The 16,671-nt window shown below is 40.9% G+C and overlaps 1 protein-coding gene across 1 annotated transcript; it reads right to left on the bottom strand.

Moving 5' to 3' along the window:
* Positions 1-2,186: 2,186 nt before the first annotated feature.
* On the bottom strand, positions 2,187-6,872 carry LOC149247651 (uncharacterized). The gene is made up of 3 exons (XM_089444851.1): positions 5,470-6,872; positions 2,794-5,091; positions 2,187-2,481 (listed from the first exon to the last, which is right to left on the bottom strand). Exons 1-3 carry the CDS (start codon positions 6,870-6,872, stop codon positions 2,187-2,189), a joined length of 3,996 nt encoding a protein of 1,331 aa, XP_089300977.1.
* Positions 6,873-16,671: the final 9,799 nt, after the last annotated feature.

Below are 16,671 nucleotides of genomic sequence, written 5' to 3'. Positions count from 1 at the left end.
AATGCATGGAGATATCATAATAGTGTGACGAAGACAAGGGATACAAGAGGAAAAAATAATCAATATCAAGGAAATGATGAAAAGTATAACTAGTTTTGGTTGTCATAATTGTCATTGTACTCATGGCAATATGTATATCTTATCTAATAAGCAAAACAATAAAGAAAGATTATTATTTTAGGGCATGGGTTTCATGCTTCTTGTTGATGGTCTTCTAGGTAAAAGCATGTTCTTCATGCTTCTAGGGTATTTTATGTCAAAAGATTCATTATCATGAGTTAAGAGAGTCAATACCATGATTATAAGACCCAATTGAGCAAGATGTACCTTGTAAAAGAATTTATTTTGAGTCTAGAAAGTCCTAGAAACATCCAAGAACAATTGAGCCTGCAAAAAGGAATTCGAACCCCTTAAATGTGTATAAATAGAAGCAACATCGACCTCATTTGAAGACCAATTCGATCTCTTTAAAGAATAAGTTCAATATGAAGGTGAAAACATCGAGGAAGCAAGTGAAAAGGTCTAGAAGGAAAGAAGTCAAGAAGGAAAAGAAATATCTGTTTTTGGGCTATTTTACTCTCACATGTATGAAAAGATACAGGATGAAGTTGGGATCGAAGATACAGGATGAAGCTAGAAGCTGGTTGGAGCATAATTGATGGTTGTTGTTTAGGAAAATATCTGACCTAATTGGAAGGGCTTCTTGGAGGGATGACTTGGTGCTTACAGAAGGACTTATTCTAGGGTGTGGGTCTTGGTTTTCTCATTTGAAGAAGATTCTATAAGAGAGAATTTTTTGGTCTTTCCGCTTGGAGGGTTTTTCCCTAGCTCGAAGCCTAATTTATGTCTATATTCTCTTTACTATTTTTGCACTTGATAATTGTTTAATGAATAAGATCTAATAAAGAATATTTAGTGCATATCTTGAAGTCTCTCTTTTAATCTGTTTGAAGATAACTGTTTTGAAGGCATCCTAGAAATCACCATTCTAGGGTATCTTTGAAGTCTCTTAGGAGGCCTTGAAAACATCAATATAGTTGGAGGAATCATCAAGAAGGATGAATTTTGATTGAAAACTAAGTGGTATATTGTTTTCTATGTCCCAATACACAAATAACATGGATACTTTTTGTAAGGAAAACAACAAACTTCCTAGTATGGAAGAAGATGATTGACTTGACACTCATAGAAAATGAAGTCTTGGAGTATGTCCTAGGAGAAATAACTGTACTAAACAAAGGGAAGGCTCAATAGTTATCAAAGTACAAGAAGGGAGAAGTAAGGGCGCAAAGGATCATTTTTGAATCCATTAAAGATAATCTTCTTCCATTTGTTGTTGATGTGAATACATCAAAGGTTATGTATGACAAGTTGGTAAAGTTGTACTCCATAAGTACACAAGGTCAAAATATTTCCTCAACGAATCAATTATATAGAATAAGGAAATCAAAGGATGAATATATCACCACCTATCTAATGAATATCTCACAAATAAGAGATTAGTTGCAAGGGCTTGGGGACATTGTTATAGATTTTGAGATGACTATCTATGTATTAAATGCTTTTCCATATGATTGGAGTAGTTTTGCAATGTGCATCTACTCAAAGAAAGATACTACACCCTTCGATGAATTATGGGCTCAATGTATATTGGAAGAATATAGGATCAAGGAAAAGGATGATACTAAATCAAATGAAAAATATCAATCCTTCATTGCAAGAACCAAGAAGATGAGAAAAGGAAAGTTCGGAAGTCCAAGAAGAAGATAGACATGTCTAAGATTCAATGCTTTGGATGCAATTAGTGTGAACACTATAAAGGTATTTTCCAAAAATTAAAGTGAACAAAGGAAGGAAGGAAGTGAAGCTCACATAGCTGAAAGAAGGGGAGAAACTAAGAAGAAGCTGAAAGGAGAAGATCCCAAGGATCTTATTATTGAAGGAAGTCTCATCCTTGTTAGGTTCTTAGTGAGATTTTTGTCTTTCTTTTATTAAGTATAAAATAGAGAAACATTCATTATTTTTTTTTGGACAATAACGGTTATATTGAAATGGGCGGTAAACCAGCTACCGCATGCTTTACAAGTCTGAAGAGTCCATTACAGAGAACAGAGGAATATGTGAAAATGCAGATCCAATCCGAGAGAAATGCAGGTCAAATCGAGGTTCTGAGCTGATGAGATAAACTACTTCTGCGTGTTGAAGGCTGTAGATGAGATGACGCCTCCTGCAAAGTCCTCAAGCGGATCATGAGCTAACTGTGTATCAATTTTCGCTTCAGAAGGGCTGCCTGCGAATCTGTGATGAACCGTTTCAGCAGACTTCCTTGGCACAAGACTTCCACAACTGGAATTGCCAACGCAGAGTGCTGTTTCCCGGGGAAGACCGGCTCTGAAGTTTCTGGTCCAATCCGGCAGAAGAGATAGACAGAGGAAAATCGAAACTGAGCTTGGATACGCCCATTTGGAATCTTTAAATTCGCTGGGGAGACAGAGACAAATCAAATAACAGAGAGCATACTCGGAAACTGGATTCAGCTTTGGGTGGTCTGGTTACAAGATTGATTTAACAGAGAGCTCCTATTTCAATTAGGAATGGAGGGTCGAGCTGGAAATTTAAGGAATTGAGCAAGATGATTCAGTTGAGTTTATTACCAGGGATCTTCGAGAGCAGAGGACACCAAGGTTGGCCTCATTATCAGCTAGGGAATTGAGGTTCCTTAAGATATGAAAGAAAGATATTTTGTTGAATTTAGGGAGCAGAAGTCTGATTTTCCTAATGATAGAGGCTAACTGAACCTGGTGAGAGTTCTTAGGACGAAGCATGGCCTGGATGATGAGTCTTGAGTCTCCGAAGACTGCTAGAGAAAGGATATTTCTTTTGATCGCCTGTGTCAGCCCTTGCCACAATGCCAAAGCCTCCGCTCTGTTGTTAGTTTCAATTCCTAGACCCCAATGGAATCTCAGTTCCGGAAAGCCTCCAGGACTCAATAGAACTCCCCCACTGCCAGCGACCCCAGGGTTTCCTTTAGAAGCCCCATCGAAGAATAAACAATGCTCTTCCAAGGCCGATCTCCACTTGATAAACTCTTGTTCTTCCAGCCTGATCTCCCAGCTGGAATGAGCGGGGACAGATTGAGGGGGCCTTTCCTTTAGCTTTGGAACTAATTCTTTAAACCAATTCTCTTCTTCTATGAGCAATCTTGTTTCATTCCTTGATGTAGCGTTGGCTTCCAGAGCTTCTCCCAACAAAGCCTTTATTTTAGAGATAACTCTTATTGTAGTGCAACTTTCTTCTCGAAAAATTCTGTTGTTTCTTTCCAACCATAATTTCCAACAAATAAACTTAGGGATCCACATCCAGCTGGTTTTGAGAAGACTTTTGTTTTTAAGACAGAAGGGAGATAAGCTGGCCCAAGTTCTGAACAAGGCAGGAATGTTGTCTGGGAGAGCGAGGATAGTGGGCTCTAACAGTAGCACCCCCCTCCAGACTTCTTGGGCAAAGGGGCATAGCAGCAACAGATGATTGGTAGTTTCTTCATCAGATCTACAGAGGGGACATCTGGAAGGTCCTTCCATTCCTCTTCTTCTCAAATTATCTCTGGTGAGGATGCTTTGATGTGCCACGGTCCAACAGAAGAAGTCTATTTTTGGTAGAGCTGGAAAGTCCCATATAAATTTCCATTGGGCCGGATTTGGAGGAACATGGGGAGCAGCCATAATTCTTTTGTAACCTTCAGCAACAGTATAATGGCCAGATATGGACCCCCAGCCTCTTTTGTCTTTAGCATTGGCTTTTGAAGGAGATTTTCCTTGGAGCATATCTAGAAGTAAAGAGGCTTCCCCCTGCAGCATTATGGGGATCTCCCCTAGATTCCACCCATCCCAGGTTCTGTCAGGAGCTTCTTTCCAGTTCGAAATGTCCCACAATGTGTGCAGATTACGAGACTGAAGCCAATCTTTAATGTTTGCAAGACCATTCACCTGCTTCATTGGTTGGTCACCCAAGATCGAATCATCCCACATATTGATTTTCCTTCCATTGCCAGGGATCCAATATAGGTGTTGGCTGAATTGCTCCCTTGCCGCATTGCAAAGATTGAATATTGGTGAACCTTTTAGAGTTCTTGGGGGATTATCCAGGCATCTCAATCGCTGCCCATGGAAGTATTTCTTCCAAATAACTCTTTTACTCCAGCTAGTTTTTCCAGAGACTAAATTCCATAGGATCTTGGCTCCCAAAGCAAAATTTTGAGCAGCCAAATTGCGCAGCTGGAGGCCTCCTTCCTGAAATGGACTCTTGAGAATTTCCCAGCTCACTAAATGGATTCTTCTGTCATTGTTATTCCCACCTTCCCACAGAAATCTTCTCAACAGGCTATCTAACTTACTAAGAAAGGTTTTTGGGGCAAGGAGGATTGAGTTTTGGAATAGAGGCATGCTTATTAGGACCGATTTCATGAGGATGAGTTTCCCTGCGTTGTTCAACCATGAGGCACCCCAGGCTTGGATTCTATTCTTTATTTTGTCAAGCAGCGGCAGCCAGTGAGCAACTTTAGGCTTAATTTTGAAGATTGGTATCCCGAGATATTTAAATGACTCCCAATTTCGGATTCCTTCCATTTCTAAAAGTCTTGCTATGTCAGACAGTTCTTTAGTCGAGCAGTTCCAGCCATAGATGGAGCATTTTCTATAATTGATCTTGCTGCCCGAGATCAGCCTGTAAATGTCCAGTTCCCTCTTGAAATGTCTGGCAGAAATCAAGCTGGCTCCTCCAAGCAGCAGAGTGTCGTCAGCAAATTGGGCATGATTAATGTCTTTCACCTTGTGAGTAGTTCTGATGCCAGGAAGTGTTTGAATTTGCTGATTATGATCTAGTTGGAAGCTTAACACCGAGGCTTGGACAACATATAGGAGCGGAGACAAAGGGCATCCCTGTCTCAGGCCCCTAGAAGCTTGGAAGAAATCAGTAGAACGACCATTAACCAAGGGCGCAATCCAAGGCGAGGCAATACAGGCTTTCACCCAGTTGATGAAGTTTGTTGAAAAGCCTAGCTTCTTCATCACTGCAAACAGAAATTCATGTCTCACCCTGTCAAATGCGTTAGCCAAATCGAGCTTAATCACCATGCCTTTCTCCTTTCTTTGGCAACTAGAGTGGACGGCTTCTTGGACCAGCACAATATTATCCAAAATCTTTCTGCCTTTTATGAATCCGCCTTGATTTTCAGGGATGATGTCTGGCAAGATGTTTTTCAGCCTGTTGGCTATTATTTTGGAGACCAATTTATAGCTGGAATTACACAAAGATATTGGCCTAAATCTGCTAAAGTCAGAGGCGCCTTTCTCTTTTGGGATCAGAGCAAGGAAGGCTGAGTTGATGCCACCACCTATCTTTACACAATTCTGGGATTTTCTGACCATCCTCAGAAGATCTTTTTTGATTATTGGCCAGCAAGTCAGAAAGAACCTGACAGAGAACCCATCTGGCCCTGGGGCTTTATCGGGCTCCATATTATTCAGTGCCTCCTCAAGCTCTTCCATACTGATCGGGGCTGTCAGCATATCGTTATCCGATTCCTTGACACAATTGGGAATTAAATTGAACGGATAAGATTGGGGATCAATATCTGGATCTTCAGGAGCCGAATACAGGTCTTGGAAGAAGGAGTATGCAGCTCTCTTGATGCCTTCGAAATCCTTGATCACAGTATTCTGGTGTTGGATCTCTGAGACTGATTTGAAGTTCTTTCGGGCTTCCGCTTGCTTATGAAAGAAGCTGGTGTTCTTATCGCCGGATTTCAGCCAGAGCATCCTAGACTTCTGCCGCCAAAACTCTTCCTCCTCCCTGCTTGATCTATGAACCTCTTTTTGGAGCTCAACTTCTTTTAGTAGCATACCTTGAGAAACAGGGTTTTGCTCCATTTCTATTTGATGAGCAGCAAGCTTATTTGTATTTTCTTTTCTTTTGGATGTGGGGGTTTGCAGTCTTTTAGCCCAGTCTTTTAGATTTCTTTTTAGAATCCTGATTTTCTCTTCCCACACAAAGAAAGGAGAGCCATGGACGGGCCTATTCCAAGAGTCGGAGACCACATCTTGAAAGCCTTCTTGCTGGATCCACAAAGGGCTGAACCGGAAAGGGATGGGGCCAAGATTGCAGTCAAGAGAAAGTTCGAGAAGAATTGGCTTATGATCAGAAGTGAGATTTGGGAGAATTTTAGAGGATGCCATAAGACCGCTGGTTAGGAAGGAAGAATGGACAAGAAATCTGTCCAGACGGGCAGCAATATGATTGGGGCCTGTTCTTTTATTGGACCAAGTGAATTTTCCTGAAGAAGGTTTAATATCCTCCAGGTCCCAGCCCAGCATTATGTCTTCAACCCATTCTCTGGCAGGATCCCTGACAATGGAACCTCCCTTTTTCTCATCAATATCAAGGGTGACATTGAGGTCACCTGCAATTATGATATTCTCGGGGTTTTGCTCTAAAAGAAATGTATGAAGCGAATTCCAGCAGATTTTTTTCTCACTTGACAAAACAGGAGCATAAACATTAAACATACTTACTTGCTGACCAGAACCCTTGTGAAGTAGCTGAGTGAAGAGCCAGTGAGGGCTGCTTTTTTCTTGAATAAAGTCATATATGGTGCTGTTCCAGAAGGTGGCTATTCCACCAGAGGCACCTCTTGCGCTAACCGCTTTTCCATGGCCTTTGTTCCAAAAAGTTTTACTAGATTTGAGGAGGGAAAGATCCTCCAACTTTGTCTCCTGGATTAGGAGGATTTCAGGCGAGTATATTCTCACTAAATCTTTCAGGGCTTCCTCTTTCGACCTGCTGCCTAAACCTCTGCAGTTCCAGGAGACGTATTTCATTATTTACTTTTGTGGGGAGAGGAGGCTCCCATTGGAGCCTTGTTGCTTTTGCGTCCAGATCTGGTATTCATCATTGATTTGAGAGTTTTTTGGGATCCCTGGAGGACATCTTTGTAAGTTTCTTCCTCCCTCTGTTTCTTCTTGGATTTCCGTCCTCTAGTCGTCTTGATTGGAGTGGCCAACGAATTGTCAGATTCAGAATCTCTCTCTTCTGAATCGCCTTCAGAGTCTGAGCCTAGGCTAATGTGTTCTTCATTGCCTTCGTTTCCTCTCTGATACTCCTCTGGTGTGGGAACTGTTGATTCTACTGCATTTGTTTTTCCTTGTTTCTCCATATTTCCGGTTTCTTCTTGGTTCTCCTTATCACCCATCTTTTCTCCAGATGGAGATCCGTCTTTGGCAGCAACGGCTTTTGGGTTGATGTGAGGATTTCCCAATGGGGCGGAAGGTTTCTGTCCGGAAGGTTTTGGGATAGCTTTTCCCTTTCTGATTTCTTTCCAACCTTCTTCTTCAACTGTGTTCCCTGATGGGGCTTTTGGGCAGTTTCTCTGGAAGTGTCCATGCTCATGACAAGTTCGACATTTGAAAGGCAGTTGCTCGTAGTCCAACTTCTGGTAGTGCTGCCATTCTCCAACTTTGAGTTTAATCGCTTCTGGTAGCCCGGCTTCCAGATCAACTTCTACGCAGATTCTAGCGCAAGTATATTGACCCTTGTGATCAGCTTTGTCAATAAATCGACCCAGCCCATTACCGATCTTCTGCAGAGATTGATAGCTCCAACAGTGGAGAGGGAGATTGGGTAAACGAACCCAGACCGGCGCCTCCTTGGGGACATCAACAGATGGATCAAAATCAGGACTCCATTTATTGAGATACAGTCCCTGATTTCCCATAAAGTACGGCCCGTTTCTGAAAACCAGGTCGCGATCTTCCTTGGTGGTAAATTCAAAAATGAAATAGCCTCGCCCTACAGCATAACAAATCACATTATTTTCCAGCTGCGGTCTCCAGTTTCGTTGTATCCAATCGTCCGTGGTCTTAGTGGACGGCCAACGGCCCATAAACTGCCCTACCAGGCCTCTGTCAGACAACGCAAGAGCTATTTTAATCGATTGCTCCTCTGGGAGTGCTATCTCTGGGATTTCGTCAAGCTTTTTAATGAATTTTGGGATTTCAATATGCTGATGCTGCTTCCCTTTCTGTGTTAACAGCCTTCTGAAGGCATCTGCAGAGGAATGAGGAGGGGTGGGAGCAGACTCCCCACCCCCGGGACCGCTCATTGCAGCGTCCAAGAACTTGTCGGCGGCAACCTACAGGCGTTTTCAGCAGCAGCGCGCGCGCAGTTCAGTTTCCCCGACATGTCAAAATAGAGAAACATTCATTATTACTCTAAAAGAGTCTTGGTTTTTTAAATACATGGCATCATAGATAAAATCATATGATAGTATAAAGATTATAATCTACTTGTTTAATTTGCTTTGGGAAAGATAATCTAGTTTAAAGGGAATGCAAAGTTTGGAACCATATCATATTATAGTTCATCCAAGCATTCTATAACATCTTGTTATAGGTAGGCATTTTTCAAAGAAGGATCCTCAAGATCCTACAAGAATCATCATTATGGAATATTCTTGGAAACAACATTATGATTGATATATATTCCATCTAGTTTGGAAACAATATTTCTAAAGGATGAAGGAATTGTAAGGATCAAGTTACAGTATGTAAGGACTAATGAAAGTCTTTCTCTTCTTGGAAAAGGAAACCTATCTTTGATAGGTATAAGAAGCGAGCTCATTCAAAGGATGGCTAGATGATAATATGAAAAGAAAAGGTATGCATATTTGAAGTTATTCTTCCCTAGAGCATGGTTCATATATACAAGAATCATGAAGGAATAGTTAGTTATGAATGTGCTTGGTAAGTCTTCCAAATGGATACATGATGCTCAAAAGAAGAAATTTTAGATGCTTTGTAATAAATGGAGATCAAGACTCTCACAAAATTGCATGGTTTATAACAAAGTTGATCAACATCAAGTATAGTCTCTAGAAGAAAGAAAGGGAGTTAAAAATGACAACTTCGAGGAAGATATTACATCTTGGTAATCATGCTCGATCCATGGTCACTCTGATTAAAATGATTGCATGGATAAAGATTCATATGGAGATGGATTATACGAAAGGATGTTGATATCGAAGAAATCAAGTAAGATGATGCTTTGATTAGAAGGGCCATCATGACAAGGTAACTCTAATATTTAATATTTTGATATTGGTTATCTGGTTAACATATTTTTTTGCTACTTGGTAGGATATTGCAGGAATGCATGATGACAGTTGAGGCAAGTTCAATTGTGGATGCTAAACTAATATCAAACATATGAATTGAATATATGGTTTTGGCAATTAAGAAGTCAAAGGTGTTAACATCATCACCTTGGGATTGAAAGATAGCAGTATAAGAAGATAACCTGAGGATCATGTTCCTACATAAAAAAATATCACTTTCATGTTTAGAGGAAGCTATGGTTAGCTTGAAGTTTGATAAGGCTCAATATAATTCCTTCATTAATGATGATTGGAATAAAGTGATGCACAGGTTTTATGGCCTAAATCCTATCACCATATTTAAGAAAGAAGATGGCTCCACCACATCTCGGAAGAAGAAAGCTCAATATGATGAGATATGAAGGAAAGAGGGAGCCATGCAACTATCTCAATGAAGAACTAATGGCTGATACAATTTATGAAGACAAGCTATAAAGCTTGTGGTGATGACTTCCAAAATTAGAAGGAATTCAGGAATATCCTCTATATTTGAGAGGGAGTAAAAGGAGTCTCCTTGATTGTATGAAAAGGAGAAAGGATCAATTCCATAATATAGAGGGAATACAGATCTCCTCTCTAGTTGAGAGGGAGTGATGATGGACATCACATTTGTATTCTCTTCTTCATGTGTCATGACCTTGACCGAGACTAACAACCGTAAGTCTAAATTAAAGCCACGGAGAGGGAATGGTGAATGGAGGATTGGATAAGCATCTATTGTTTCTTTGGGGATAGAAAAATTCAAGATAGGAAATGGACTGACACTCTTTGAGGATTGGATAGATATCCAAGACAAGAGTGGTCGAAGAGGGCCGATATTCTTTGAGGATTGGGAAGCCAAGTTAAGAATAGTATTGAAAGGACATACATAGTGAACATCCAGATGGGGTATGTGCCTTGTATAGGTAGTGTGGTATCTCACGTAAATCCTCCCACCATGATGTTTTTGTGTATGAAAGAGATTGTAAAAGTTAAGGCCTTACTACGTTGATAATGCTGGTCATAGTGTTGATGCTTAAAGATGGCTTACAAATCCAACTCTTCTTATGAGAATTATTCAGTTTGATAATAACCATGTACCAAGTGTACAATTGTGAGTACATCCCTAGTTAAGAGGGAGTGTTTGAAAGTGTAACTAGTTTCAGTCTTCATAATTGTCATTGTACTCATGTCAATTTGTATATCTTATGTAATAATCAAAAGAAGAAAGATATATTATTATTTTAGATCATGGGTTTCATGCTTCTTTTTGATGGTCTTCTAGGTAAAATCATGTTCTTAATGCTTCTAGGGGTTTTTAGGTCATAAGATATATTGTCATGAGTCAAGAGAGTCAATTTCATGATTATAAGACGCATTTGGACAATATGTACCTCGTAAAAGAATTTATTTTAAGTCTAAAAATTCTTGGAAAACTCCAAGCACAAGTCGGCCCAGGAAATGACAACTCAGCCTAAAAGAAAGAATTCAAACCCCTCAAATATTTATAAATAGAAGCAACATCGATCTCGTTTAAACACCAATTCAATCTGAAGCTGACAACATCAAGGAAGTAAGTGAGAATGTCTAGAAGGAAAATAAAGATATGTTTTTGGGCTATTTTCCTATCACATGTACGAAGAAGCTAGGGTTTCTGTAGGGCCAAATTTGCAGGAGGAAACTAGGGGACAAAGTTGAAATTAGAAATTGGTTGGAGCATAATTGATCCTTGTTGTTTAGGAAGATCTATAACCAAATTGGAAGGGATTCTTGGAGGGATAACTTGGTGCTTGGAGAAGGACATGGTCTATGGTTTGGGTCTTGGTTTTCTCATTTGAAGCAAATTCTATAAGAAGAGAAGATATTTTATGGGTTTCCCCGTTGAAGGGGTATTTCCCTGGCTTAGAGCCTAATTTCTGTGTCCATTGTCTTTACTATTTTTTCACTTGATAATTGTTTGATGAAGAATATCTAATAAAGAAACACAAGAAGATAAATAAATTACATAAGAAATTATGAATATTAAGGAGAAATTAAATTAATAGTTCCCATATTTCATTCTCCAACAAGAAATACCATAATTGGACTCTATGTCAACTTTTCAATAGGATTGATGGAAGCCTGTGCATGGAACCAATTAACTACATTGTTGAGTAGGTCATATTATATGGTTTCCTCCTATGTTTCGAGGATGAAACATGCCAAGAAAGATAAAAATTAATGTACCTAAGGATGATATTATGGAGTACTTAAGGATATACTGAAGGGGATAATGAATGTAAGGTAACCATAATAATGGAATAGGTCCACTATGTAATAAAAAAGGAAATAATATAATAATAAGGGGATATTGACATAAGGCCCTTAGTAATACTCATTAGAAACTATAAATACACAAGTATCATTGTATTTAGGATATATGTTGGATTTTATTATATTGTAGCAATCATGGCTATTGGGAAAATGATCCCCCAAGGAAATTTTTGGGGCTAAAAGCCCATGTTTTGGGTCAAATATTGCAATAAAGTTGTAAAGTCTCCACATTTTGTAGTCGCTAAGTGCGAAGGTGTCATGAGTCATAAAGGGTTGTCCAGCTTTATTTTGTGAAGTGTAAAGTTGGATGTAAAGATCTACCCATGGTCCATGGACCATGGAATTGTATAAAAAGAGTTAAGAAAGTAAGCTCTAAGTAGTGATAAGTCTTGAGCAATAAGAAGGAAGTCTTTAGAGAAGTCTAAGTTTCGGGTCTTAGTGTAGGTAGAGGCTTTGCAGCTAAGTGCGTAAGGCCTAGGGTGGAAGTCTGTAGCTGAGTGTGCAGACCCCTGCAGCTGTGTGCGTAGGGTGGATAGAGTCTGTAATCATCTGAAGATATAAATAAAGAGAAGCATTCTACAAATTTTGTGTCTTTGTTTCCTGTTAATGCATCTTGTCATATTGTGTATGGATTTCATTTACAATGCTTATGTGATATGCGAATGTATGTAATTCAATTGGTTAACTGAACGCAAGTAAGAATATCTACTTACACGACACTAACTGTGATTGTTTAATAATATAAGTAAGACACTTAAGATAATTTGGGAATCTGTACAATATGCCGCCCTAGTAGCATGAAAGTACCTGAATTGCAGGTTAGGGCTGCGTGGAGGTCAATCGTACCCCTTCGCAGAGGTACTGAAGGGCAGAATAAAGGGCTAGACAGATAGAGCCCTAGAACTTGGGGACTTGCGCGAAAGCAGGAACAAAAGGTATAAACCAACATCATGACCATCTCAGGGTGTGGAAACTTGGTTCCAGCATCCCCCATACTGCTTCGGGTGAGACTTCGGTCTGCGCTCCGCGGGCTGATGCTGCAAGGGCCAGTAGTGTAGGGATTTGTTTGGATAACTAACGCTGAACCTAGGTCAGGCCCCATGCAGCCAAAAAATGGTTCCGTTGCCGGGACCAGAATCTGCTTAAGAGATGTGTGATGTCGTATCACTAGAATCCAACTAAGAAAGAGATCGAAGACTGGTTGGATAGAAAGATCCATGAATATGTGGTGCAAGAGAACATAAATTCGTGAATAATAAAGGAACAATGGCTGGGCATGTACCTATATACAGAAATCCACGAGATCTTTTTCTGTTCCTTTTCAGTTGAGCTATATGAGTGGATCTCAAAGTTAGCACATAGCCAAGGAAGGTGGAGACTTGACGGTCATATTGTTTGGACCCCGAAGTTAGTACATAGATTGGAAGCCTCTGAGGATAAGATCACCCACGCTGTCAATCATTGGCTTGATCGCATCATAGGAGGATTTGTGACTGAATTCACGGTCAACACCTCAGTTAGCTACATTGAGGAGGAGCAACGCTTTTTCAAAGGTCCAGGAGGTAAGTACTTGAAGTCTTTGAATACCTGGATTAAGATGTTATTGTGCAAAAAATGGGTTATGCAGCTACCTTGATGTTCAAAGCTACGTGAAGAGGAAAGAATTACAGGAACAAAGGAAGAAAGGGTCTTGAATATGGTCCATTAATTTCACCTCCACTAGGTGACGAAGAGGGAGAAGTGCATGCGTCTCTACGAAGTGAAATTTAGTTAATAAGACAAGGATTCCTATGACTGCCACCTCCACCCACACCACCTCCAACTTCACCACCATCACATGCGACTTCACCCATACCACCTCCACCTACACCACAGTTCAACATGGAAAATTTAGTGAAGCTGCCTTTGTTCAAAGGCTTGGGAAATGAGGACCCGAACCAATTTTGGTTTGCTGTGAAAGATGTGTGGGAAGATCAGGGCATTATAGATGATCACATGAAGAAGGAAACACTGGTTAGTGCTTTGCAGGATCACGCGCTAACCTGGTACATTGAGTACTCTAATGATAACCCAAACGTTGGAGTGGCAGACATCTAGACTGCATTGAATAAATAATTCAGTAGGCCTAAATCCGAGGCACAATCAATTGTGGGGTTCAAGGAAATCGTGATGAAACTAGGTGAGGTGCCTTAGGAGTTGGATCAGAGGTTGAAATGTAAAATCTACAAAGCTAATATGAACTTAACAGATGGACAACACCGCGAATGGTTCGTGGCTTCTCTCCTGCCACACCTAAGGGTTCCGCTGTCACAACAAAAGATAATGACTTAGGCAGAGGCCTCTTAGGTTGTAATGAGACTACATGAAACACTGATGTAGGATCTGAATATGGGGGTTCAACAGATCCATTCGTAGTTGCAAAATCTTTGCCTTTAAATGCAAAGTTTGAAGCAGGACAGAACACTTCGGCCGGAGGTGCGCGAAGAGGTATGGTGCCTGAAATGTAAAGGTCAGGGGCATGACAAAGACCATTTCCCAGTTTTTTCAAACTATATTGCAAGCAGAGGACCAATGCATTTGAGGCTAGAATCTCAAGTAGGACCAAGCGTGGGGCTTGCATTGTAGTGTGCTATATTTCAAGTAGTAGGAAAACATACGACGAATAACTGTCATTTGCTGCAGAAGTTTGTACAAACACCACAACAAATATTCTGCAACTTCTGTAGGTCAGTAGGGCATGATGAGCGCAACTACAGAAGCTATGAATTGATGATGGATAGAACACTCGCCTATAGGGTTTAGGCAGAAACATGGCCCCTGACCAGAGCAGAGGGATGGTGCGAACAAGATTTCAGGGGTACGGATGAGGGCGAGGTGGAGGAGGACCTGCCAGAGGTCGGGGACAACTAATATGTTACAATTACAGAGGACAAGGACACTATGCCTGCGATTACACCAACCCACCGCGTCTGTCGTACAAATATTGCACTCTATTTGATCATGAAACGGAGGACTGTCCTACGTTAATAGTGAGGATACATGACAAAGGGGCACCAACACCTCAACCGACTCAGAACCTGTAGATGATGATGTTTGAGCCTCACGAAGAGGATCCAAATGTGAATATAGTGCTCCGAAGTGGCATTGCAATAGGGTATGATAAGGGGAAACAACCCGAAGACAACGCATGGGTTCGCAAAGCTCCAACGAAGGGGGCTAAATTTGATTTGGAGCGCGCACGTGAAAAATTCATGGAGTAAGGATAAGCCTGATCAGGAAATGGACCCTTCTATGTGTACAACCTTTCTAGGGACCTGCATGAAGTTGCTGCGCGATAACAAGGTTGTGAAGGGATTATAGGAGCTTATAAATAGATGCACCAGAAACACTCTAGGTGAACCGCGCGTGGTACAGAAGATTGGTAAGCATAAAACAAGGATAGGATGAGAGATGAGACTTACTGTGCAGATAGAGAATATAAAATGGATTAGGTTATTTTGGATCTAGGGTTAGATGCGAATGTCCTACCAAAGAAAACTTGGGAGCAGATGGGAAGACCTGCACTGGAGTGGTCTCCGATTCAGTTAAGGATGGAAAATCAACAAAAGATCATTCCCATGGGGTGATTACAAGGGGCGACTGTAGATATTGAAGGTGCAAGCACGTTGGTTGACTTTGAAGTAATAGAAATTGTGGATGACAAAAACCCCTACCCTATGCTCCTTGACATTGATTGGGCTATTGATATGAATGGGGTAATCAACCTAAAGAAGCAAAAGATGATATTTCAAAAGAAATCACTCCTCGTAATAGTACCCCTAGATCCTGCTGAAGGATCGCGCTATATTGAATCATTCCGCGATTATGAGAGCAATGACGATTTTGGCTGTATATATAAGATAACAACGAAAGACCAAGATTGTGTGAATCCAACAGCATATGGACGAGTTACGTGGGATCACGAGAGTTCCTGCACCTTAGACTCTGATGAAGAATTAGAGCACTGGCAGAATCGACTACACGAAGTAACCACACTGAGCCATAACATGATGGCCTGGTCGCTGCGCTGTGTGTCATCAGAGGTAAGAAATATGCCCACTTCCGATGGCTTGATTGATGTAGATGTATTTCTGGATGCATTTGAGAGGGAAGTACCAGAGAAGCAATGCTTATAGGCTTTGGACTGGGCACTGCACGCTACGCTGGCAAGGTGGTGGGGTACGCACAAAGGTAGCCTTGATGATTGGCGTGAGTGTAGGAGGATGATGAGAACACGTTTTGGGAAGACGAAGGTACGAATGACAAATGAATATGATGGGAAGGACGATCCGTGCGTACACTTGGCCAAATGGGCTCAGGCTTACGGAGCAAAGCCCCAACCAGAATGGGTGCACTGTTCTGCCACACCTTGGATGTCATCCCAATGAACCGGTACTTAGAAACAGAGCTCCGCCATGGTACAAGAAAATGGGATATTCTGCACGAAGGATTCATAATGAAATTCAGTTTTGAAGATGAGTTTGACTATATTGATGAGGAACTAAAACAAGTGAAAGCGACAATCTTCCAAGATACCGCAAGATCCATTGGATCTGATTCAACCTGGGACCACTCAGCTGAGCCACGCCTTGGAATGCTATAATGTGACAACTGAAGAAGAAGATGAGGATCCGCGAAAGATTAACATCCCTGAAACAGAAGGTCACTGCGAGGTTGAGGGACTGCAGGTTGAGAATCTTGATATAATTGCGCCACTGAAAACGAAACAGGTAAATATTTTTACGGAGGTGAACCCAAATTCGCAAAGATTGGCAATTACTAGGATGACGCGACGGTGGATAAGGTCGCTGAATTGCTCCACGAATACCAGGATTTGTTCCCTACCAAGTTTATAGATCTAAAAGGATAATAGGAGACCTGGGTGTTATGAAGATCACGTTAAAACCCAACACGAAGATGGTTAATAAAAGACCTTACCGCCTCAATCCGAAGTATAAGGAGAAGGTCCACTTAGAGCTAGACAAGATGCTCGCGACAAGCATCATTGAGTCGATAGAAGAATCTAATTGGGTAAGCCCAATGGTGGTGTAGTAAAAGAAGTAGAAGGATGAAATAAGGATATGCGTAGATCTCAGGAAATTAAATGATTCTTGTGTACATGATCATTTCCCAAGTCC

This window comes from Pinus tabuliformis, chromosome 7, assembly GCF_031772625.1.
Source record: "Pinus tabuliformis cultivar Carrire ecotype Pingquan chromosome 7, CPIR1, whole genome shotgun sequence".
NCBI lineage: Eukaryota > Viridiplantae > Streptophyta > Pinopsida > Pinales > Pinaceae > Pinus > Pinus tabuliformis.
The sequence above is the reverse complement of the archived record's forward strand: the minus strand, read 5'-3'. Positions and strand labels throughout refer to the sequence as shown.

Excerpts from the sequence above, each read along its gene's own strand:
- LOC149247651 (XM_089444851.1), bottom strand. The coding sequence starts at position 6,872 with ATGAAATACGTCTCCTGGAACTGCAGAGGTTTAGGCAGCAGGTCGAAA. Across the intron at positions 5,092-5,469 it reads CCAGATGGGTTCTCTGTCAG|GGTGAGACATGAATTTCTGT; the intron begins GTTCTTTCTGAC and ends CGCATTTGACAG. Across the intron at positions 2,482-2,793 it reads AAGAACTCTCACCAGGTTCA|CGAATTTAAAGATTCCAAAT; the intron begins GTTAGCCTCTAT and ends CTGTCTCCCCAG.